Source organism: Macaca thibetana, chromosome 8 (assembly GCF_024542745.1).
Source record: "Macaca thibetana thibetana isolate TM-01 chromosome 8, ASM2454274v1, whole genome shotgun sequence".
NCBI lineage: Eukaryota > Metazoa > Chordata > Mammalia > Primates > Cercopithecidae > Macaca > Macaca thibetana.
This window is the reverse complement of record NC_065585.1, coordinates 90,968,784-90,994,757: the sequence shown is the minus strand read 5'-3', so window position 1 is coordinate 90,994,757 and position 25,974 is coordinate 90,968,784. Positions and strand designations below refer to the sequence as shown.

At 40.9% G+C, this 25,974-nt stretch overlaps 1 protein-coding gene across 2 annotated transcripts in view; it reads right to left on the bottom strand.

Moving 5' to 3' along the window:
* Positions 1-20,436: 20,436 nt before the first annotated feature.
* ATP6V1H (ATPase H+ transporting V1 subunit H) overlaps positions 20,437-25,974 on the bottom strand; it is a 120,640-nt gene continuing 115,102 nt past the window's right edge. For both annotated transcript variants that reach the window (XM_050801791.1, XM_050801792.1), the window contains one exon: positions 20,437-20,791. In XM_050801791.1, the coding sequence (XP_050657748.1) occupies positions 20,731-20,791 (61 nt within the window). In that variant the 3' untranslated portion in view covers positions 20,437-20,730. The remainder of the gene's footprint in view (positions 20,792-25,974) is intronic.

The window sequence follows — 25,974 nt, the reverse complement described above, 5'->3', positions numbered from 1 at the left end:
CTCTACAATTTATAACCATATCGAAACATCACTGTGTGCCCCATAAATATATAGTTATCATTTGTCAATTAAAAATAATAAACAAGGCCGGATGTGGTGGCTCATGCCTGTAATCCCAGCACTTTGGGAGGCCAAGGCGGGTGGATCACCTGAGGCCAGGAGTTCGAGACCAGCCTGGCCAACATGGTGAAACCCTGTCTCTACCAAAAGTACAAAAATTAGCCAGGTGTGGTGGTGGGTACCTGTAATCCCAGCTGCTTAGGAGGCTGAGGCAGGAGAATCGCTTGAACCTGGGAGGTGAAGACTGAAGTGAGCTGAGATTACCCCATTGCACTCCAGCCTGGGGGATAAAGTGAGACTCTATCTAAAAAAATTAAAAATAATAATAATAAATAAGTAAATACATGTTTAAAAATGACTCTCTCTTCTCCGCAGCATTCACTCCTGTTGCATGGAGTGCTGCTGTCGCCAGGAGCAGAGAGGCTGTGCTTTGCCTCTCACACACCTCCGCTTGCCCCTTTGCCGTTGGAAAAAGGATGAAGAAGAAGACGCTATTTCCCTGCACGATTCTGCACCTGCTGAGTTTACCAAGTTGGCTATAACTGCTAATCCAGTGTATAAGCAAGAACATGGTGAGAATGAGGCTGCTGCCGTGTTATTATTGATTATGATTGTCTAAAATTAGTTCCTTGTGTGTAGAGTTGATGAGGATGGGGCCTCCACCAGACCCACTGACAGCTGAATCCCAAGCCGCCCTCTAATGTCTGAGAGGTGACTTGCAAGAGCTGGTGTGTCTTTCAGCTGGCCCCACCTGGTGGCATCATGCAAAAATTCTCAAATGTGTCTCCTTATTTTTCCCACGCTGAGATGCTCTCCAGTAAACCTACAGCCTCCAGTCTCACCCCCTCCCCAGCCGAGTCCCTCTCCCTGAGGGAAATCTGGCTCGTCCTACGCTGTCTGACAGCGGCCTGTCACTCCATCTCTTACCATGCACTTTCCCCGGGTCCAGCTGCCAAAGGGCAGATCAGCCAGCACCGCAGCTCAGGGAACATCCAAATAGGAACATCCAAATGGATCGCCACTATCCCCTGCTTCCAGCATCCACACATTTTGGAGCCTCATCTAACTCGGCTTTAGGGAGGGGAGCTGGTTGAGGGAGCCCTTCATCTGTCCTATGGGCCTGCCTCTTTTCATAAATACTGCAGTCTCCCTCAAGGTCACTTGTCTCATGTGACTTCTCACAGCCCCCGTTTTCCTCTCTTAAAGAGTGAAGCATGTACCCTTCCTGATTGCCAAGGTAGAGGAAGGGATGCTAGAGCTGCTCTGTCATGGGCTTTGCACAGCCTCAGCCTGGAAGTGACATCCGTCACTGCCCCTCAGCCTACTGCCAGAGATGTGTGTCAACATAGTTGCAATCTTTTTCAGAAATACAGATTGCCTATTTTCCTTTGCTTTGGTTGTAGGTGATTCCCCTTAATATGAGGGTTCTCAGTGTCCTGCCAGGTAAGGTTTATCCCATCCTCTGTTGATGAAAATGCCCAGATGTGCACCAGGGGTTGGGAGCAAGCACAGGAGGCAGACCCCAGAAAGCATAGAAAAAGGCAAGGACTTGAGATCCAGAGAAATGGACAGAACAAGGAAAGCATGGATGGTGGAGCACCCTTTCCACATCCACGGCCAGTGAAGCATCTCCTCCCATAGCTGCCGGTCAACATGGGGCTTCATGCCCCTAAAGGGCCCATCAGCCTGTCAGAGAATGAACCAGCCATAAAAAGATCCTAGTCAACAATCTTTTATTTTCCTTAATTCATGGCTTTTCCACACCATCAATTTTCCTAGGGAACCATGGCCTGGGGAGCGTGCAAGTGGGCATTGCTTCTGAAGCAGCTAATCACTTCTAGTGGGAGTTAGGTAGGAGCTCTTGGGCAGTGCCTTGGACCTTTGGAGCATGGTTTTTTTGGTAACAGATGCTACTAGTGTTATGATCCTTGGCCTGGTGTGCACCAAACCCAGACCCTTAAATAATGGAATTCCCAAGGAATTGTTTTCCCACTTTTACATTTAGTAAAAATATTAAAGCTGTTATTGTCTGAGAGGTTAGGTGACGTGGAGGTTTACTAGGACAAAAATAAGACAGAGAGAGCAAGAGGGGCAGGGACTTCAAACTGAATTGATGTTGAGACTTCTGAGCTGACAGCAACACTGACATCTCCTTACTATTAGCAAGGGTATGCAGAGCGGGGCCCTGTTAGAGCTTCCTGCAACAATTTATGAGTCAACCTGACTCCCATTTAGGGGCCCCACAGCTCTGTGTGATTATACGTAGCATAGCCTCAGCGGTAACCTCTTGACAAACTTGAAATATGTGTTGAAACCTGATTTTTAAAAATTGACGTGTAATTGTACATATTTATGGGGTACATACGTAGCAAGTTTCAATGCATATGCAGGTAAAGTGATCAAATCAGGGTTATTAGCATATCCAGCACCTCAAACATTTGTCATTTGTTTGTGTTGGGAACATTCAAAATCCTCTCCTCTTGCTCTTTCAAAATACATAATAAATTATTGTTAACTATAGTCACCCTACAGTGCTATAGAATACTAGAATATATTTCTCCTATCTAGCTGTAATTTTGCATCCTTTAACTAATCCCTTCCTATCCACCATCTACCCTCCCCTTCCCAGCCTCTGGTAACCACTATTCTACTCTCTAGCTCGATGAACTCAACTTTTGAAGCTTCTGCATATGAGTGAGAACATGTGGTATGTATCTGTGCCTGGCTCATTTCACTTAACATAGTGTCCTCCAGGCTCATCCCTGTTGCTGAGAATCACAGGATTTTCTTTTTATGGCTGATTAATATTCCATTGTATACATATATACCTGTTTTAGTTTACTTTTCATTTTAAATTTTTTTACTTTTAATTTTTATGGGTACATAGTAGGTGTATATATTTATGGAGTACATGAGATATTTCAATAGAGGCATACAATGCCTGATAATTACATCAAGGTAAATGAGGTATTTACCATCGCAAGCATTTATCATTTCTTTGTGTTACAAACATTTCAATTATATTCTTTTAGTTACTATTTAAAATATAATAAATTATTGTTGTCTGTAGTCACCTTGCTGTGCTATCAAATACTAGACCTTATTCATTCTACCTATAACTTTGTGCCCATTAACAATCCCACTTTTCCCCCCACACCTTTCACAACTACCCTTCCCAGCCTCTATCTAGTCAGATCTTTTGTCTATTTTTTAATCAAATCATTAGATGTTTTCCTAATGAGCTGTTTGAGTCTGGTTATTAATTGTTTGTCAGATGGATAGTTTACAAATATTTTCTTCCATTCTGTGGGTTGTCTCTTCACATTGTCGATTGTTTCCTTTGCTGTGCGGAAGCTTTTTAATTGGCTGTGATCCCATTTATCCATTTTTACTTTGGTTGCCTGGACTTGTAGGGTATTATTACTCAAGAAATTTTTGCCCAGATCAATGTCCTGGAGAGTTCCCCCAGTGTCGTCTTGGAGTAATTTCATAGTTTGAGGTCTTAGATTTAAGTTTTTAATGCAGTTTGATCTGGTTTTGTATATGATTAGAAATAGGGGTCTAGTTTCATTCTTCTGCATATAGATATCCAGTTTTCCCAGAACCATTTACTAAAGAGACTGTCCTTTCACCAATGTATGTTCTTGGCACCTTTGTCAAAAATGAGTTTACTGTAGATGTATAGATTTCTTTTGGGGTTCTGTATTCTGTTCCATTGGTCTATATGTTTGTTTTTATGCCAGTACCATGTTGTTTGGGTTACTATAGCTCTGCAGTATATATTTGAAGTTATCTAATTTGAAGTTAGATAATGTGATTCCTCCAGTTTTGTCCTTTTTCTCAGATATCTTTGGCTATTCTGGGTCTTTTTTTTTTTTATTCCATATAAATTTTATGATTAATTTTTCTATTTCTGAGAAGAATGAATGTCACTGGTATTTTGGTAGACATTCCATTGAACCTGTAGATTGGAGTAGCATGGACATTTTAACAATATGATTCTTTCAGTCCATGAACATGGGATATCTTTTCATTGTTTTTGTGTCCTCTTCAATTTCTTTCATCAATGTTTTATGGTTTTCATTGTAGAGACCATTCACTCATTTGGTTAAGTTTATTCCTAGGTATCTTATTTTATTTGAAGCTATTGTAAATGGAATTACTGCTTGATTTGTTTTTCAGATTGTTTGCTGTTGGCATATAGAAATGCTACTGATTTTTTGCATGTTGATTTTGTATCCTATAATTTTACTGAATTTGTTTATCAGTTCTAATAGGTTTCTTGTGGAGTCTTTAGGTTTTTCCAACTATAAGATCATATAAACTGCAAATAAGGATAATTTGACTTCTTCCTTTCCAATCTGGATGCCCTTTATTTATTTCTCTTGTCTGATTGCATTAGATAGGCCTTCTAGTACTATGTTGAGTAACAGCAGTGAAAGTGGGCCTCCTTGTCTTGTTCCAGATCTTAAACAAAAGGCTTTCAGTTTTTGCCCATTCAGTATGACACTAGCTGTGTGTCTGTCAAATATGGATTTTATTATGTTGAGGTATGTTCCTTTTAAACCCAGTTTTTTGAGGGTTTTTATAATGAGTTTTATCAAATGCTTTTTCAGCATCAACTGAAATGATCATATGGTTTCTGTCCTTCAATCTGTTAATACAATGTATCACATTGATTGATTTGTGTATGATAAACCTTTCCTGCATTTCTGGGATAAATCCCACTTGGTCATGATGAATGATCTTAATAATGTGTTGTTGATTAAGTTTGCTAGGATTTTGTTGAGGATTTTTATATCAGTTTTCATTAGGGATATTGGCCTGTAATTCCATTTTGTTTGTTTGTTTTTTGTTATTGTTTTTGTTTTATGATATGTCTTTGTCTGGTTTTGTTATCAGGGTAATACTGGCTTCAGAGAGTTAGTTTAGAAATATTCTCTCCTCAAGGTGGCATGCCCAAGATAGCCGAATAGGAACAGCTCCAGCCTCCAGCTCCCAGTGTGAGTGACACAGAAGATGGGTGATTTCTGCATTTTCAACTGCAGGACCAGGTTCATTTAACTGGGGCATGTTGGATAGTTGGCACTGGTCCATTCACCTGGAAAGCGCAAGGGGTAAGGGAATTCCTTTTCCTAGCCAAAGGAAAGTGAGACACACAACTCCTAGAAAATCAGGTAACTCCCACTCTAATACTGCACTTTACCAAGGGTCTTAGCAAATGGCACACCAGGAGATTATATCCCACACCTGGCCCAGAGGGTCCCACGCCCACGGAGTCTCCCTCATTGCTAGCACAGCAGTCAGATCTAACTGCAAGGTGGCAGCGAGGCTGGGGGAAGGGTGCCCACCATTGCTGAGGCTTAAGTAGGTAAACAAAGCCACCAAGAAGCTCAAATTGGGTGGAGCCCACCACAGCTCAAGAAGGATGGCCTGCCTCTGGAGACTCCTCCTCTGGGGACCATGCATGGCTAAACAAAAAGCAGCAGAAACCTCGGCAGAAGTAAATGACCCTGTCTGACAGCTTTGAAGAGAGCAGTGGATCTCCCAGCATGGAGGTTGAGATCTGAGAACTGACAGACTGCCTGCTCAAGTGGGTCCCTGACCCCTGAGTAGCCTAACTGGGAGACATCCCCCACTAGGTGCAGACAGACACCTCATACCTCACACACGGGGAACACCCCGAGACAAAGCTTCCAGAGCAAGAATCAGACAGCAACACTCACTGTTCAGCAATAGTCTATCTTCTGCAGCCTCCGTTGCTGACACCCAGGCAAACACGGTCTGGAGTGGACCTCAAGCAAACTCCCACAGACCTGCAGCTGAGGGTCCTGACTGTTAGAAGGAAAACTAACAAACAGAAAGGACACCCACACCAAAATCCCATCAGTATGTCACCATCATCAAAGACCAAAAGCACATAAAACCACAAAGATGGGGGAAAGCAGTGCAGAAAAGCTGGAAATTCAAAAAATCAGAGCACATCTCCCCCTCCAAAGGAACGCAGCTCATAGTCAGCAATGGAACAAAGCTGGATGGAGATTGACTTTGACGAGTTGAGAGAAGAAGGCTTCAGTCGATCAAACTCCTCAGAGCTAAAGGAGGAACTAGGACACCAGTGCAAAGAAACTAAAAATCTTGAAAAAAGAATGGATGAATGGATAACTAGAATAATCAAAGCAGAGAAGACCTTAAAAGAACTGATAGAGATGAAAACCATAACACGAGAACTACGTGACAAATGCACAAGCTTCAGTAACCAACTCGATCAACTGGAAGAAAGAGTATCAGCGATTGAAGATCAAATGAATGAAATGAAGCGAGAAGAGAAGTCTACAGAAAAAAAGAGTAAAAAGAAATGAACAAAGCCTCCAAGAAATTATGTGAAAAGACCAAATCTACATCTGATTGGTGTGCCTGAAAGTGACGGGGAAAATGGAACCAAGTTGGAAAACACTCTTCAGGATATCATCCAGGAGAACTTCCCCAACCTAGTAAGGCAGGCCAACATTCAAATTCAGGAAATACAGAGAACGCCACAAAGATACTCCTCAAGAAGAGCAACTCCAAGACATGTAATTGTCAGAGTCACCAAAGTTGAAATGAAGGAAAAAATCTTAAGGGCAGCCAGAGAGAAAGGTCGGGTTACCCACAAAGGGAAGCCCATCAGACTAACAGCAGATCTCTCGGCAGAAACTCTCCAAGCCAGAAGAGAGTGGGGGCCAATATTCAACATTCTTAAAGAAAAGAACTTTCAACCCAGCATTTCATATCCAGCCAAACTAAGTTTCATAAGTGAAGGAGAAATAAAATCCTTTACAGACAAGCAAATGCTGAGAGATTTTGTCACCACCAGGCCTGCCCTACAAGAGATCCTGAAGGAAGCACTAAACACAGAAAGGAACAACAGGTACCAGCCATTGCAAAAACATGCCAAAATGTAAAGTCCATCAATGCTAGGAAAAACTGCATCAACTAGCAAGCAAAATAACCAGCTAACATCATAATGACAGGATCAAGTTCACACATAACAATATTAACCTTAAATTTAGACAGACTAAATGGTCCAATGAAAAGACACAGACTGGCAAATTGGATAAAGAGTCAAGATCCATCAGTTTGCTGTATTGAGAAGACCCATCTCACATGTAGAGACACACATAGGCTCAAAATAAAGGGATGGAGGAGGATCTACCAAGCAAATGGAAATCAAAAGCAAGCAGGGGTTGCAATCCTAGTCTCTGATAAAACAGACTTTAAACCATCAAAGATCAAAAGAGACAAAGAAGGCCATTACACAATGGTAAAGGGATCAATTCACCAGGAAGAGCTAACTATCCTAAATATATATGCACCCAATACAGGAGCACCCAGATTCATAAAGCAAGTCCTTAGAGACTTACAAAGAGACTTAGACTCCCATACAATAATAATGGGAGACTTTAACACCCCACTGTAAACATTAGACAGATCAACGAGACAGAAAGTTAACAAGGATATCCAGGAATTGAACTCAACTCTGCACCAAGCAGACCTAATAGACATCTACAGAACTCTCCACCCCAAATCAACAGAATAGACATTCTTCTCAGCACCACATTGCAATTATTCCAAAATTGCATTAAAAAATCAGGAAACAACAGGTGCTAGAGAGGATGTGGAGAAATAGGAACACTTTTACGCTGTTGGTGGGACTATAAACTAGTTCAACCATTGTGGAAAACAGTGTGGCGATTCCTCAAGGATCTAGAACTAGAAATACCATTTGACCCAGCCATCCCATTACTGGGGATGTACCCAAAGGATTGTAAGTCATACTGCTATAAAGACACGTGCACACGTATGTTTATCGCAGCGCTATTCACAATAGCAAAGACTTGGAATCAACCCAAATGTCCATCAGTGACAGATTGGATTAAGAAAATGTGGCATATATACACCATGGAATACTATTCGTGTCCTTTGTAGGGACATGGATGCAGCTGGAAACCATCATTCTCAGCAAACTATCGCAAGAAAAGAAAACCAAATACTGCATGTTCTCACTCATAGGTGGGAATTGAACAATGAGATTGCTTGGACACAGGAAGGGGATCATCACACACCGGGACCTATTGTGGGGACGGGGGTGAAGGGATAGCATTAGGAGATATACCTAATGTAAATGACGAGTTAATGGGTGCAGCACACCAACATGGCACATGTATACATATGTAACAAACCTGCACGTTGTGCACATGTACCCTAGAACTTAAAGTATAACAAAAAAATAATAATAATAAAAAGAAATATTCTCTCCTCCTCTGCTTTTTGGAATAGTTTGCATAAAATTGGTACTAGTTCTTCTTTAAACATTTGGTAAAATTTGGCAGTGAAGCCATCAGGTCCCAGGTCTTTCTTTCCTGAGAGAGACTTTTTATTATTGGCTCCAATCTCATTACTATTGGTCTGTTCAAGTTTTGAATTTCTTCTTTACTCAATTTTGAAGATTGTATGTGTCTAGGAGTTCATCCGTTTTTCCAGGTTTTCCAATTTATTGGCACATAGTTGCTCATTGTTGTCTCTAATGATCCTTTGAATTTCTGTGGCATCCATTGTAATGTCTCATTTTTCATGTCTGATTTCATTCTCTCTTTTTTTCTTAGTCTGGCTAAAGGTTTGTCCATTTTGTTTATCTTTTAAAAAAACAACTTTTCATTTTTTTCATCTTTTGGGTTTATTTCATTTCAATTTCATTTATTTCTCTTCTGGTCTTTACTATTTCTTTTTTTCCACTAATTTTGGGTTCAATTTGCTCTTGCTTTTCTAGTTCTTTAAGATGCATTGTTAGGTTGTTTATTTGAAGTTTTTCTGCTTTTTGATGTAGGCACTTATTGCTATAAACTTTCCTCTTATTACTGCTTTTGCTGTATCCCATAGGGTTTGGTATGTTGTGTTTCCATTTTCATTTGTTTTAAGAAATTTTTAAATTTCCTTCTTAATTTCTTTTTTGACCCTTTGGTCATTCAGGAGCATACTGTTAAATTTCAATGTGTTTGTGTAGTTTCCCAAGTTTCTTTTTCTCTTTTTCTTTTTTTGTTTTTTTAAGAGTCTCACTCTGTCACCCAGGCTAGAGTACAGTGGCACAATCTCAGCTCACTGCAACCTCTGCCTCTGAGGCTCAAGTGATTCTTCTACCTCAGCCTCCTGAATAGCTGGGATTACATGTGCCCATGACCACACCTAGCTAACTTTTGTATTTTTAGTAGAGACAGGGTTTCACTACGTTGGCCAGGCTGGTCTCAAACTCCTGACCTCAAGTGATCCGACTGCCTTGGCCTCCCAACATGCTGGGATTACAGGCGTGAGCCATCACACCTGGCCTTTTTTTATGATTTCTACTTTTATTCCATTGAGGTCAGAGAAGATACTTCTCTGAACTTCAGTTTATTTGAATGTCTTAAGACTTGTTTTGTGGCCTGACATGTGATCTATCATTGAGAATGGTCCATATACTCAGGAGAAGAATGTGTATTCTGGAGTTATTGGATGAAATGTTCTGTAAATATTGATTAGGTCCATTTGGTCTATAGTGCAGAAGAAGAAACAGTATCTGATATTTTTTCATCTGCACTATAGACTAACTGGACCTAATATTGCAGATTGAGAAGCTGATGTTTCTTTGTCGATTTTCTGTATGGGCAATCTGTCTAATGCTGAAAGTGGGGTGTTGAAATCTCTAGATATTATTGTACCAGGGTCTATCTCTCTCTTTATCTCTAATAATGTTTGCCTCCATCTGGTGTCCCCTCCTTCCCCATGCTGTGCCCACGGTTGTGTGAAACGAGCATTCCAGAATGGAATCCAGGCCAGTGATGGGGGGATTGTCCTCGAGGAAGCCATCGGAGTCGCACCTGCCAAGGACAGTATGTGTCCTCTTTGCATAAAAGGATGTTAAGAGCCTAGTCCAGTGAAATGTTTAACGTTGATGGGTTATATTCCCCTAACCTGAAATGTTACCACTGAGTTGCTTCCCAGAAACCTGGGAATTGATTTTCCTCAGTATAAGTGCACTTTGTAAAAGACTTCAAAAGTTCAGACCAGTATTTTAAAAAACAAAGTCTCCAGCCTGGAGACACACAGCCCCTGCCCAGCAGGGGCATTCAGGGAGCACCCTTCTTGGGGCCACGTGTTGGTGACAGGCTTAGGGAAAGCAGGCAGGGCCTGTGGAATCTGCTTCTAGGGCACCAGCATCAGCTTCTGACTGTGCTCACAAGGGGACTCAGTCTTCCAAGGCCCAGGGCGGGTGTAGTCATCTTCAGGGTGAGCTGATGTGCTGGACCCATGCCCATTGCAGGGCTCTCCTTCCAGAACCCCTTCCTCCTGCACACCCACACTTCACTCTCCTAACCCCTGGCTCCCCAACAAGCCACCCCGACAGAGAAACCAAGGAGGAGGTACTTTAGGGGAGTCCAACAGACCCAGACAGGCAGACTCACACTGAAAATCCTGTGGGATTTCTTGCCGGAGATGAATACGGCATGTACTGAATGATTATAAGCATCATTACAGAATAGCGATTTCATCTGACTTGCTGCCAACATAGGCTTGCTGGGGAAGGGCTGGACAGCACATTGGCGTTCCCTTTAAGTAGGAATTGTTTTGGTGCTTTTCTTACACTGGCAATGGTGTACATCCCAATCCTGGCCTCGCACAGAACCCTGACAGAGGCCCCGGTTCCTTCCAGTCCTCCAAGGTCTCTGGGAAGTCACCCTCTGCGCCACCCCAGAGTCGGAGGGGCTTGTGGATCCAGCTCTGCTGCCTTGGGCTTCTTTGCTGGTGGAACCCTGCTACGTTCAGGCACCTCCGCTCCTCCACCTGCTTCAGAGGAAGGTGGTGCTTGGCCAGATCCCGACTGATACGGTTTGAACGTGTGTGCCCGTCAAATCTCATGTTGAACTGTGATCCCCAACGCTGGAGGTGGGCCCAATGGAAGGTGTCTGGGTCGGGGTTGCAGGGGGTGGGTCCCTCATGAATGGGATGGTGCCGTCCTCTTGGTAATAAGTGAGTTCTTCCTCTAATCGTTACCGTGAGAGCTGATTGTTAAAAGGAGTCTGACACCTCCTCTCTCTCTCTCGGACACTCTCTTGCCATGTGACACACCTGCTCCCTGTTTGCCTTCCACCAGGAGTAAAAGCTTCCTGAGGCCTCACCAAAAGCTGAGGAGATGCTGGTGCCTTCAGAACTTGCCTGTATAGACTGCAGGACTCAGAGCCAAATAAAACTCTTCTCTTTATAAATTATCCAGCCTCTGATATTCCTTTATGGTAACACAAAACAGATTAACCCACCAACTGTAAAAGCGTGCAAGGCCATCCTATTTAACCTCACTGCCCTGCCATTGACCGTGCACTGCTTTCCGCCCATGAGAAGCAAGTGGGTGGCTGTAGGGACCTGTAGATAAAAGACGTGGAGAGAGGCTGAGGCCTGGTGTCTGGGCCAGAGGGGAGTTGGCTGCAGCACGCAGTCACAGGGCTGTGGGCCCATGTGAGAGTCCAGAGACTGACATACCTGGGCTTCTTGTAGGGGACTCAGTTATTGTCCTTACGTTACTTTCAGTCAAGTTTCCTACTGCTTGCAGCCAAAAGTATCTTAAAGATACACTTATGTAAGACTTAGAGGACTAGACTTCATCACTCAACACTAAATACTCTGCAGGCCAAAGCTGTTATAACAAACCCAAAATTCCAATTCTGTTTACTATAGCCTTACTGACAATGAATTGTATAATAAAAAGCGAGATGAATCATAAAATTGAAGTTCTAACCAGGTTATATGTCTATTTATATGTCCCTGGGTTACCTTCATCTATTTATATGTCCCTGGGTTACCTTCATCTATTTATATGTTCATGGTCTGGTATTTTAATCAACCACTTGGATAAGGACATAAAATTTATAGTTATTAAATACAATGCAGATTGGCCAGGTGCAGTGACTCACGCCTGTAACCCCAGTACTTTGGGAGGCAGTGGAAGGAGGATAGCTTGAGGCTAGGGGTTTGAGATTAGCCTGGGCAATACAGCAAGACCCCATTTCTACAACAAAATTTTTAAAAATTAGCCAGACATGGTGGTACACACCTGTCATTCTAGCTACTCAGAAAGCTGAGGCAGGAGGATTGTGTGAGCCCAGGAGTTTGAAACTGTAGTCAGCTATGATTGTGCCACTGCACTCCAGCCTTGGCAACAGAGTAAGACCATGTCTCAAAGAGTAAAACACTAAATAAAATAAATGGGCAAGTGGCCAAAGCTGAGAGGCATTGACAATCCACTAATCATAGATTAAGCATTTGAAAATATGAACAGAATTTATTTGTATATTATAATAATAATTTTCCATGAGCAAATGTAATTTATTCCACAACTGTAAAGATATCTTAGTATTAGGAAGTTCATAGATTAATTTAGAGGTCACCTTAGGAGATTACATTGATAAGTCAAATATGAACGTCTACAGAATTATTTCAATAGATGCCACAAGAGCACGGAAAGAATTCAACATCTATCACTGATGGGGAGAAAACTCAAGAGTAGACTGGGAGCAGGTATATCCCTCGTTCACATAAATATCTCAGACTGACAGTCGTATCTTGCAGAAGAGTGAAACACACGGGCATCACCTTTAAATTTAAGCCCCACAAAAGATGCCCCACTAAGCAGCAATGTCCTGTGAATTCAGACTAATACGATAACTAATAAGGAACATTTTAAGTGCTTGTTATTTATGTACAGAGAGTTCTTCACAACTCTATGACATAGGTACTGTCGTTTTTCTATTTTACAGGCAATGAAGCTGAAGTCTAAACAAATGTGACAGTATCGAATTCACAGTGTGAGGCAGAGTTTACTGAGCCTAGATCTCTCTGTTACTGACATAAAACAGAAGTGAATTGCATTCCTATTGGAAAGGAAATAAAACTGTCATTACTTATAGAATATGTAATTATATAGCCAGAAAAAAAAGACTAAAAACTGTTAAAGTTAATAATAATGTGGTAAAATGACTAGATACAGGATAACTATTTACATATAATTATAAATAATGTTCCTATATGCTAGCAATAGTGGTTAGAAAATATAATGGAAACTCCTTTCATGACAACGACAAAAAAATTAAAATACAAGTAGAAATCACTTTAACAAGAATTTATGGAATTTGTATGTTGAAACTCCAATAACTTTAGACACATTGACTAAATGCAGAGACATTCAATTTTTTTGGATGGGAAAAATTAGCACTATAAAAGTCTTCCCAAATTAATGTACAGATTTAAAAAACACATCAAAATCTCAATGGAATCTTTTAAGACCTGAAAAAATGATTCAAATCTCATCTAGAAAAAGGAACTGACAAAAAATAAAAATTCTAAAAAGTGTTAAGGGGAAAGAAGTTATTACAGGTGGGCCTACCAGATCTTACAAGTTCTCATAAAACAACAATAAATCCAGCATGGACCCAAGTAGAGGCACACGGGAGCTCTTCTTACTCTTCTTGCTACTTTTCCGTATGTGTGAAATAACATCAAAATAAGGAATGACATTGTATCAAAGTCAATATGGGTGCCCACAGCACCTGAGTCTATTACACCAGGGGTCCCCACCCCTACCCCCGCCACGGATCGCGGCCTGTTAGGAACCAGGCTGCACCGCAGGAGGTGAGCAGTGAGCGAGCAAAGCTTCATCTCTATTTACAACCACTTCCCATTGCTCATATTACTGCCGGAGCCTCACCTCCTCTCAGCTCAGGGGCGGCGTTAGATTCTCACAGGAGCACGAACCCTGTTGTGAACTGTGTATGTGAGGGATGCAGGTTGCATGCTCCTTATGAGAATCTAATGCCTGATGATCTGTCACTGTCTCCCATCACCCCCAGATGAAACTGTCTAGTTTCAGGAAAACAAGTTCAGAGCTCCCACTGATTCTACATTATGGTGCATTGTAAAATTATTTCATTATGTATTATAATGTAAAAATAATAGAAATAAAGTGCACAATAAATGTAATGTGCTTGAATCATCCCAAACCATCCCCCTCCTGGCCAGTCCATGGAAAAATTGTCTTCCACGAAACCAGTGCCTGGTGCCAAAAGGTTGGGGACCACTGTATTACACCACAGAGACTTATATCTCTGAATAGATCCCAATTGCAAGTCCCTAGAAGAGAGTCCACTGAGGCCCGGTCACCTCTGGGCAGGGTGGCAGGCCCTGGGAGGCCAGGGTTTCTGTCTCAGGTGGGGAGGGCTCCTGGAGAGAGGGACCTGGAAGTCAATTCCTTGGGGTGTTCAACCAGGCAAGGCTGACCACACACTCACTGGGATAAAGCACTGTGTTCAGGAGTTAGGTCAGAAAGTCCACCTTTTAATCAGCCTAAGAAGACTGGAGGCCAACAAGTTCATCTTCACAATCACTGAAATGTCTCTGAAGCACTGAGGTCTCAGCAGCAATAAAACAGAACTGTGATAAGATGATGCTAGGGAAGGATGAGTGAATGGACAGATGGACGGGCAGATGGGCCTGTAGAAAGAAGTGTGGATTAACAAGGGAATAAACTTACCTGGATGTCCAGGAAGGATTTGGAACTCTTTCTACTCTGACCTTGCGTAGTTCACTCTCCTTCATAACTGGCCTGACCCTTCCATTTACAAGTACCAAAAACGTTTTTCTCAGACAAGCTTGTCTCTTCTTTATCACGCAGGCTTCACTGCAGCACTTTCTCTTCTGCCAGTGGGAATTAACTCCATACAAAAGGCATTCTGTGTGTATCTTTCAGGGGGCCACCCGAGATGACGGTCAGCATCTCCTGTTTGCTGCCTGTGGGTGGGTCAGGATCCAGCCAGCAGTGCAGGCACAGAGGGCCACAGAGCAACCCGGGTGACATCGCCACACAAAGCCCAGCCAAGCCCACTCCTTCAAGGGCAATGAAGGGCACGGCTGGCCGCCAGTGGGCTGGCCCTCAGAGGGCCAAGTCCAGCACACAGGTGTTGTGTTGTGTGATCGTTCCGCAGCAAGCAGCCAACTCAAAACCTCACGTGTGTGATCGTTTCTCCAAACACTTCGAGAGGCGGGTCACAGCCACACGGTCTGATTGACATCACATGACACACATTTGCCTCACCTCCTTATGCCAAAATGAGGCATATTCAGTTTTATCTCCACTAATGGCTCTTCAGCTATACCTTGTAATTTCAGTTTATTGTTTAATGGTTGCTCTAGATAATTAAATATGCATCCTTAACCTAAAATGTTTAGCATTGAAATAGAAACATTTTAAATGACAAAATAAACAATTATTGTTTTAGAATAAACATTTTTTAAAAGTAGACTCTGAAGTTTAACCCTTGTTCTATATTCCAAAGGTAGGATTTGGCTCAAATATTGAAAATTACAAGAAAGTGATGCTGGTTCAAAATGAGAAACATTCTGACTAGACAGGTCGCCTGTTGCTGGTATCAGTCAAGTAGAAGCAGGATATTCACCTGCTACATGAAATAATCATGTTAAACTACGTATAATGGTTACAATTTGTTTGTAATCCTCAACTTATACTAATTCTAATTCTCACAACTGCAGATGCTAAGGATTGTTAGAATGAATGGCCTTTATAATCTTTTCAACTGTGAGTCCATATACTCTGGTACATCTGCCCCCCTTATTCCCAAATTTAAACTATGCTTATTCTAATATGGACCTTATACATCGACAATGATTAAAAATACCACCTTAGAGGCTGGGCGCGGTGGCTCACACCCGTAATCCCAGCACTTTGGAAGGCTGAGGTGTGTGGGTCACCTGAGGTCAGCAGTTTGAGACCATCCTGGCCAACATGGCAAAACCCCGTCTCTGCTAAAAATACAAAAATTAGCCGGGTGTGGGGGCAGGCACTAGTAATCCCAGCTACTTGGAAGGCTGAGGCAAGAGAATTGCTTGAATCTGGGAGGTGGAGGTTGCAGTGAGCTGAGATCATGCCACTGCACTCCAGCCTGAGTGGCAAGAGCGAAATTCCGTCTCAAAAATAAGAAAAAATCCTTTGGGATTTCAGTTTAATCATGATGAACTAAACACACATACTCATTTCTGCTTCCTCTGCAACCCCAACTGAAAGGCTAGAAGGGATTTTTTTAAAAAGGTTGGGTGGGACAAACAAAAGGAATAAGCCCATGAGGACAAAGAAAACAAGATGACAGCAAATGCTATCAGGAAAATTTTGGTAGCAGGAGAGTTGGTGGACAAATGATAACTTAGGTTTCTGCTTTTTCCACTCTATTAGCAGCCAGTGAAGAGGTGGGCGTTTGGGAGTGGTGACAGAAATAAGCCATGTAGCACGCCAGAAAACGTCCTCTCCACAAATCTGAGACCTAGAAGCAATGAGTTTCCTGGAGGTGGCCATGCTGAAACACTTAAAATTCTGGATGCGTAAGGGCAGGAGTCCTGGATCCTTGCCACTTACTGTAGCTATTGTTATTGGTGGACTTAAAGTCTACTTCATTGCTACTTTTTTTTTTTTTTTTTTTTTTTTTTTTTTTTTTTTGAGACTGAGTCTCGTTCTGTCACCTAGGCTGGAGTGCAGTGGCGCCATCTTGGCTCACTGCAACCTCTGCCTCTCAGGTTAAGCAATTCTCATGCCTTAGCCTCCCAAGTAGCTGGGATTACAGGCGCATGCCACCTCGCCTGGCTAATTTTTGTATTTTTAGTAGAGACAGGGTTTCACCACATTGGCCAGGCTGGTCTTGAACTCCTGACCTCAGTCTCCCACAGTGCTGGGATTACAGGTGTGAGCCACCACACCCAGCCTCCTTGCTACTCATTTTCTATGTGTCTTCTCTCTCCCATGTTCTTCTCCTGCACTCTTGTGGGTTAATCAAGCATTTTTTGTATTCAATTTTATCTCCACCAATGGCTCTTTAGCTAGCTATACCTTGTAATTTCAGTTTATTGTTTCAGTGGTTGCTCTAGGGAATTAAATACGTATCCTTAACTCATCACAGTCTACTTCATATTCCTGTTATATCACTTCCTATCTGATGTAATCAGCTGTCTTACAAGAGCAGAAGTTCGTTGCCTCACCATGCAACCTTTGTGCTATTGTTTCAAATATTTTATGTCTACATGTTAACAAACTTTATTATTTGGTGTTCTTTGTAGATAGGTTCTTTCAACCAACTTCCTGGATACATTTTTTCTTCCTTTGTAAAGGGAAAAAGACACAGGTCTACATAGTACTGAAAGATAAAAGCATCTCAGACTAGTATTCTTTCAATCATGGAAGTGTCTCTTCCACTTTTATCCTATTTTTAGAAGAGTAATCAACACTCTAAGAACTAAAAGAGAAGGGAACTCATGTCAGATTTGCATACAATGTTGAAGGAATTTAAAATTATTTATAGCTCCTTTTTCTTTCCAACTGACTTTTTCATTGGAAATTTGTTCAGAAAGTTAAAGGCACATCTCTTAACCAGAACAGAACATTTTGTACAGCAAAACAAGAGAGAAATTTCAAACTAAAAAGAGATTTCATCACAAGGTTCGTATTTGGGAAGTCACTTTGCCACCTACCAACTTTGAGTGGTTTCAAAATTTAGTCTAAAATATTCTTATTTTCAAAGGCAAAGAATGAGAACAGAGAGCTTTTAATTTTCGGATAAATCAAAAGCATCAAAATTTGGATCTGTGCTTTCCAAGATTTAAGAGCTAGAGGTTAGAAATTATTTAAATTTTAATTATATGAAAATTAACACCAATTACTTTGATGCAACTGGAGACATTCTGTAAATTTAATATTTGTGCCTGGCTAGGAACGACGTGTGGGAATGAGCTTCACCTGCCAACAGGAGGTGCATCTTTTTAAAAATTAGAGTCAACAAGACCCAAAATAAGAATTTTCCAAGAAATTAAGATATAATTTCATTCTCCCTTTAATGTCTATACGCTTCTCAAAATCTAAAAATCAGAAGTTTTCTTTTTAAAAATTACTATGTATGCCTGCTCAGATTGGATATTTTAGCAATTGGTTTATTTAGTTTGGTTTCTGGAAAACTTTGTATAACCTATTATGCCGTCAACAAAAAATCCAATAAAGCAATACCTCAACTCTACATTTTTTTTTCCCAATATTTTTTTAGTGACATTATTCCTGACAAATTGAGAACAGAGGGTCAATGAGACACAACAGGATTTTAAGACAGAAAGGGGAGAGATTGCCTCCTATTGGAAAAGGCATTCAACACTTAAATTAGGGTTTTATCTATCTCTGAGATGAGCAACATTCAAGAACTTAGAAACCTCCCTCATACACCAGGTTGCAAAAAAGAGACATGTAGGTAACAGATTCAAACCCAGTTGAAGAGCATGGATTTTTAACTCAACTGACAAAAAAAAAGGGGGGAGGGTGGGGTGGGGGGACGGGTGGGAGACTGACCACAAAAAGAAATGTACTCCATCAGCATCTGGATGGTCACACCCAGGTCCCAAGACTGCCAGTCTCAGGGTTTGTTGTTTAGTCCCTGCAAAAGCCTCACATGGTCACCACAAAGTGTCACCCATAGTTCCATGATCCATAGCAGTTTTACTCCACTAACCATGGCTGGCCTAAAATGCCCGGTCTTTGTCTAGATTAGGTGAGGACTTATGAAACCAAGGAAAATGTCAAAATAAGTACAGAGAAAATGAAATTCAACAATCCTATACTGATTACATTGTGTAAATGGTGTTTATACCTAGGTGTAATAACACATTTTGTAATAACTGGGCTCTTTGTTTAGACTGTTTTAAAGATGCTTAAAAACGCTTGAGAGTATTTTTACTACCTGTATCCCTAGATAGAGTTACCTGTATTTGACTCGTGAGCAATTTCTAAGATTTGGTTTGTCATATTTATAAGTCTGCTCCATTAGGTGTTTGCAGTTTAATTGAACATGTAGGTGGTATTATAGTTTAAGGAGGGTTTAAGCATTGAATGTTAATCAAAAACATTGATAAGCAAAGGAAAAATGAAAGTGACTGCTTTCATAATTACTATATGCTCTATAAGCTGAGTGTAAAGGTTTAAGGCAGAAAAAAGGTACCTCGAGGGAATTAATTTTAATATACAAGATAATAATTAAAGCATGATTACATGGGAGTATTGCTTCCCATGGACAAAAGCACTTCTTAGGAACAAAAGCACTAATACTTTCTACAAGAGTGATTGTCACTGATTTCTACTTTACAACTAACTATAGGGCTGTGCAAAATGAAACTAAAATCAGAAACTATGACACCAATCAATCAATGCATTCTTATGAAATTCAGAAGATGGCCGTGTCTCTGGTTACTAGGACTTCTAGAAATTGAGTGCCTTAAAATCCTAAAGATTTTACAGACCATTAATATATTAACATGAAAACTGATCTTCTGCTAATGCAGTGTCTGTAATTACTACGAGAAAAGCTCTATTTAATGATTTTCCACATTTCGAAAAGTAAACTACATATAAGCCATGTTTAAACTTTTAGTAAAAGAAAAAATTGGTTTGATCAGACTACCTCTTTTCTGGCAAACATGAACCCCTTTAAGGAAAATCGAGTCACATGAACCCACTGACTAATTTATCCATAATTTTAACTAATTTCTCCCACAGGATTTCTATGTTGAAAATGAAACAATCTTTGATTCTTAAACAGGAGATGGATTCTATGAGTGGCTTTCTATAGGAGAAAAAACTTACTAGAATAAATGTTTTATTAGCTTTAGCACATCTATTCAATATTCATAGAACTGCTAGGAATAAAAAGTGAAAATAACATGAAAATGAATGAAAAATGAGACTCAGAGAGATCAGCTGATGGGGTTAAAAAAACAAAAGCCTCAGAGGAGGCCTGCATGCCACATATGTACTGCTAAAGGGATATGGTTCTAGAAACAAAAGGGGAGAGAATAAAATATCTATTGGCAATGCTTAAACCAAAATGTAATAAGACAAAACAAACTTCAGGCACTAAAAACCAAGGATAAAAGTATTGAAAATAAATCTAACACTAAAACTTTTCACTGAACTCCAAAAGGAAGTCTTTTGAACCACAGTATCATGTTAAAAACTAAGATTTTAAAGCTATGCTACCACTAAGGAATAGTTGCAGACTGTGTGTGTGTGTGTGTGTGTGTGTGTGTGTGTGTAGATACATAGATGATATATAGATGAACAGAGAGCTGGATAGAGACATAGATCGATAGAGATTGATAGGTCGATAGATTTTAAAAATTTATTTGCCATTCACTACTTTGCAACAATTCTCCCAATTTGGTTTGAAAAGAGACAACAGGTGACTTTTGTTTAAAGTCCAAGTAAAGAGAGAGGCCGTGTTTGGAGTGAGAATCCTTTAATAACTATATTTATTTCCAGAGAACAATAAATACAGAAATTGCAAGCAGTATATGTAACAGTAATATCTTCTTTAAATATAGAATCACCTACTTTTATACAACTTAACAGGCAAACATGTTTTGTCATTGTTGTTGTTTGGAAATTAGCATGGGGAAAAGCTACATAACAGAGGAAATTCCAAGTAAAATCAAACAGTGTTCACTCTTAACTCTAAACACAGTGCTCCCACTACTGGTTCTGCATCGAGGCGGAGGGGAAAGCCAGAGGCAGGCTCAGCTTCGGGCGGCAGCGGTCTGGGGCTGCTCGGATTGGAGCTGCTTGCCAAGGTATTCCCTAAAAACATAAGAATGAAATGAGGAGAATGAGAATTTCAATAGCAAAGAATCACTTCCAAAATTGAAACACACTATGCACTGTCATACATACTTACTTTAACATCCAAAAATAATAAAGTCCTAAAAAATTAAACTTTTCCAAATTTCAAAAGTACTTGTACTGTGTGACTTCTACTTCATGTATCATACACAAGTTATGACAATGACAAACTAGTCATTCTTGTATTTTTATGAATAACTTGTAAAGTTATTACAATTACACAAACAGGTGATTACAAGGAAGTGTAGTTACTTCCTGGGGAAAGACTACTTTCCTGTTCAGATAAAGGGGTCTTGTTTACTGCTACTGCCACTGCTGCAATCTAAGAAGTTCAAAATCGCCTCAATTACGATTCTGAATGAACTCATAAATGAAAAACAAATGTCCTGCTGTTAGAGAATATGTGTATCTTCACCCTGGGATGACACAAGAGAACAAGAAAATAAATCACCAAAACTAGCATTGGGAGTCCCCACACTAACAAGAGCTACTGGTCTGGGGCACTCACTCTGCCCCAGCACAGTCTAAAGCCCGCACAGAGACGGTCAGGCCAGAGCCTCAGAACAATTCCAGGAGCTGAGCAGCAGCACTCACTCCACAGGTACAGCAACTGGGACTCAGAGCAGTGGTCCCCAATCCTTTTAGAGCACTCGCCTTCAGAAAATAAGCATGCGCCCACAGTATGTGCACACTTAGCTCTAAAGTACACACAGACACCACTGTGAATTCCACGACAGAAAACAATCTTGTCCCTATTTTCCTTTGAGGCACTTGCCCAAACTTTTGTTTTAGAACCAATTAGGAAGAAAAAGAGGCTTTTCAAGAAAAAACTATTTAAAAGTTTTCCTCTTACAAAAAAGCATGAGTTTGGAATAGAGACGTGGGTTTACATTCCAGTTCCATAACCTCCCAGGTATTCCCATGGGGGCTCTAGGAGGTGCTGGGTGTGGAGGCCCTGGCTGGGCTGCAAGCAGCAGGTGCACTGTCGATGACATCCTCTCTTGCCTATCGTCTATCAACTGTGTGAGCGTTGCCAAGAAACCACCTTTGGGGGCCACCGATGTCCACAGGTAAATGTGACTCCGCCTCTCTCCACAGTGGTCTAGAAGAAGGCAAGCATTTCGCCTGCGCTGCTCTCCCCCTGCTACTGCAGCCTAGGCCAAAGCTGCAAAGATTTTAAGACAGAAAAGACAGAAACACTGGGAATGCGGATGAGAAGGAAATGTCACGCAGTGGCGGAGCAGCAGGGAGGAGGAACTGGTGGCCCAAAGCATGTGAAGTGCTGCGCCCCCGCCCCAACCCAAAGGCTGCTCACTTTCTAATACCGTGAGACTGAATGAAGCATCCCAGGACATGAAAGTGGGTTATGATCTTTTCCATCCCTCAAAGAAAGTTCTTATAACTTGACTCATTAATTTTGGATGTCATATTAAAGTGTTTAATATTCTTGTGCTACCAGGAACTGCGCTGACACAATTTAGACAATGGGATCTTATTTCCAACCAGAAGTTAAGTAAATAGTCATGTCTACTTCATGCAAAGGCTGAAAGGGCAGACATCCTATTACCTTGGTTAGACAGGAAAAACAAGAGTTTACAGCCACTATCTATGCTGCTACTCTGAGAATGCCTGCAACTTGGGAGCATTTGTGGTCACACAGATTTGTTTTCTTGGTGGTGGAGGTAATAATATTTATGGCAGATTTCCAGATCTTATATTTTTCCTGCATATATGTGAGAAATCAAGCCTGAAGTTAGATATGCTTCATTTTAGAGAGGTCTTCAAATATTTCAATTTTAGACTATTTAGTGTGGAGCCTTATAAAGCATTTTAAAAGTGTACTCAAAGACACTGTGCCACTCTTCAATGACAGTAAGACATGGTTCTCTCCCTAAAGGACTGATGTCAAGGACCAAGTTCCAAATGTAAGTTTTCAGAAATGACTAGTAAGAATGCACGACAAAGCCTCCAGGAGCTCAGGCAGGGAACTGGTAAGTTACCACAAAGGGTCCTGTGCATCTGGTCACAGACAGGTTCCCAGCCTGCTCCATCCCTTCCAGAGGCATGAGGGTAGTTCATTCCCCATATCACACTTCACTAATACTTAGGAGACAACAAGTGGTGAAGATAATTATTTCTTCACAAAAGAAACACTCTTGTAGGGCCAAAGTAGGACAGTAAAACCCGGCACAGGTGGGCTGTTCCAGCAGAGAATGAAAAGACACACATGCAGCCATGGCATCTTCCACTCGTTTTTTGTCTTCCTGGTCAAAGATATACATGACAGGTAACATCCTCTCCTACACAATTTTTTTTTTTTGGAGACAGGGTTTTGCTCCATTGCCCAGGCTGGAGTGCAGTGGTGAGATCACAGTTCACTGCAGCCTTGACCTCCTGGGTTCAAGCCATCCTCCCACCCTAGCCTCTTGAGTAGCTGGGACTACAGGTGCTCACCACCATGCCTGGCTAATTTTTTTACTTCTTGTAGAGACAGGGTTTCGGCATGTTGCCCAGGCTGGACGCTAACTCCTGGGTTTATGCCTGCCTCAGCCCCTAAAAGTGCTGGAGTTACAGGTGTGAGCCATCACACCCAGCCAGGCTTTCACTCTCGTTTTTTCGTACATACAAGGTAGCCCAGAGGCATCCACTTCTTCCTGACCTAAGTATGTGACACATAGAAAAATCAGCACCTCCTTTCTTCTGCCTAGTTCAGGGTTTATGTAATTTGGATTTGGGGGAAGAGCAAGGACTCATATAGATGAAAAAGGGTCCAACTAAGAACTTGCACATCAGCGGCCCCAGGTGGAACTTTGTGAGCCTGGCTTGAGTGTTTTAGGTCAAAATGCCAAAAGCCCAGCAAGAGAAGAGCCCAGACAGGACTCATGGAAAGAATCATCCAATTTCCTCCTCAAGCTTTCCTGAAATTGCTGTTTGTTATGGCATGTGGGGTGTCAGATGGCTTGCTAACATACCAGGAGGAACTGAACCGTGGCTCTACTGAAAAGGGTATTAAAAACACCTAACCTATACGAACTTTGGGGAAAATCCACTCCTTTGAACTTGGCTTTTATTTATTTTATTTTATTTTATTTTATTTTTTGAGACTGAGTCTCACTTTATTGCCCAGGCTGGAGTGCAAAAGGAAAAACTAGTATAGATTTTACCTCAGGGGATAATAATGTATCTAGAACAAAGGATGCAAGGAGATCTTTTGTCAATTAATCTTGGTATTGAGTCAGCCTTTCTCTCTACACATGAAGATCAATACAATAAAATTTCACCTTATAATTCAGTCAAAAGGTGCCTGACTTGTACAAGCAATCCACAGGAATGTGACATTAAATCTTTGCTGCTGCTACCTAAGATGCAAACTTTGTGAGGTGCAATATTTTTCTTCTCTTTAACTTCATCCACACCTGAAATCTCCTGAGATCTCAACATCTCTGCAACTGAAAAAAGGGCAGTCTGAAAACCTACTCCCCTTTTTAAAAGCCCAAGTACATAAACAGCTCACAAAAGAGATCATACTGCTGCAATAGAGTTTACATCTGATGAAGAAACCCTGAAAAACTGACTTCTACTTCCCCCAAGGCACCACTGAGGCGGCAGAGAATTGACGGGGGCATTCTGAAGGGGACTAACTAAGTTCTATTCTGTTAGGAGCTAGGGCACCAGGAAGCACTTACTTAGCTATAGTAACTCTTCAAACAACAGGAAGACCATTACCCATTCTAATCAAATGCCTCACCATCACAGTATATTTAGTTGCTTAAAGACTCAAACATTACAGATGTTTCTTTCTTTAAAACTGTAATTGAAGACACTATAATAGTATTTCAACATACTAACTTTACCTACATAACTTGAAACACATGGTAACTTCAGCTGCGTAATTTAGTGACAGGAAAAAAGTGATTTTCTACTGACAAATATATTAATCAATGAAAACTACTAAGTCTCGGCCGGGCACGGTGGCTCAAGCCTGTAATCCCAGCACTTTGGGAGGCCGAGACGGGCGGATCACAAGGTCAGGAGATCGAGACCATCCTGGCTAACACGGTGAAACCCCGTCTCTACTAAAAAATACAAAAACTAGCCGGGCGAGGTGGCGGGCGCCTGTAGTCCCAGCTACTCGGGAGGCTGAGGCAGGAGAATGGCGTGAACCCGGGAGGCGGAGCTTGCAGTGAGCTGAGATCCGGCCACTGCACTCCAGTCTGGGCGACAAAGCGAGACTCTGTCTCAACAAAAAAAAAAAAAAAAAAAGAAAACTACTAAGTCTCTTTTATTTTCCTTTATTGGCCTTGCCTACCCACAAAGTCAAGTAGAAAACCCATTGTTAGCAGCATTTTTGTACTGTTTTCTCTGGTCTTCCTTTGGTATGCAAATTTTTCATAACTAAAACCATAATGTTCTTGGAATTCTACAGCCTACTTCTTTCAGTAGGTTTGTCATAATGATCATTAAAACTACATCTGAGTCATAATTACATGTTTCTTACTCTTTACCTATCCTGTTTTGGAAAACAAGTTGGTATAAAATAAATCATTAACAAACTATTCTTTTCTAAATATATAAACACAATTTATCTTAGAAAATATAAACTTTATAGTTGTTTATAATACAGATTTATATTTGGTAAAGGGCAAAAATAAATCATCAATAATTTTATATAGCTCTGCTTTCTTTAATGCTAACTCATTATAGTTTAGTTATAAATTCAGCGATTCCTCTGGCTTTTATCATCATTTTGAACACAAAGCAAACTTTGTTTTATGAACTGGAAAAAACAAATTTTGTTTTATGAAAAAAACAAATTTTGTTTATAGGAAAACTGCAGTGCCCTCTCTCATCTGTATCTAATTTACAAAAACATTTAAATTCCAAGAGTAAGTACTATATAGTCCAACTCTTTCTACAGTATTTTGATCTCAGCCTAGGAAAAACAGTATTTAACATCACAACATGTACCATGTTTTAGTGCCTGCTAGTGACTAAGCACTGCACTAGCTGCTTGACATACATTTTCTTATGTACTCTTCACAAGAATACCCATAAAGGTACAGAAGAGCCCCATTTATGGATATGTAACTCGAGTTTAGCAATGATAACTAACATGTTGTAACGTTAGGACAACTAGATTA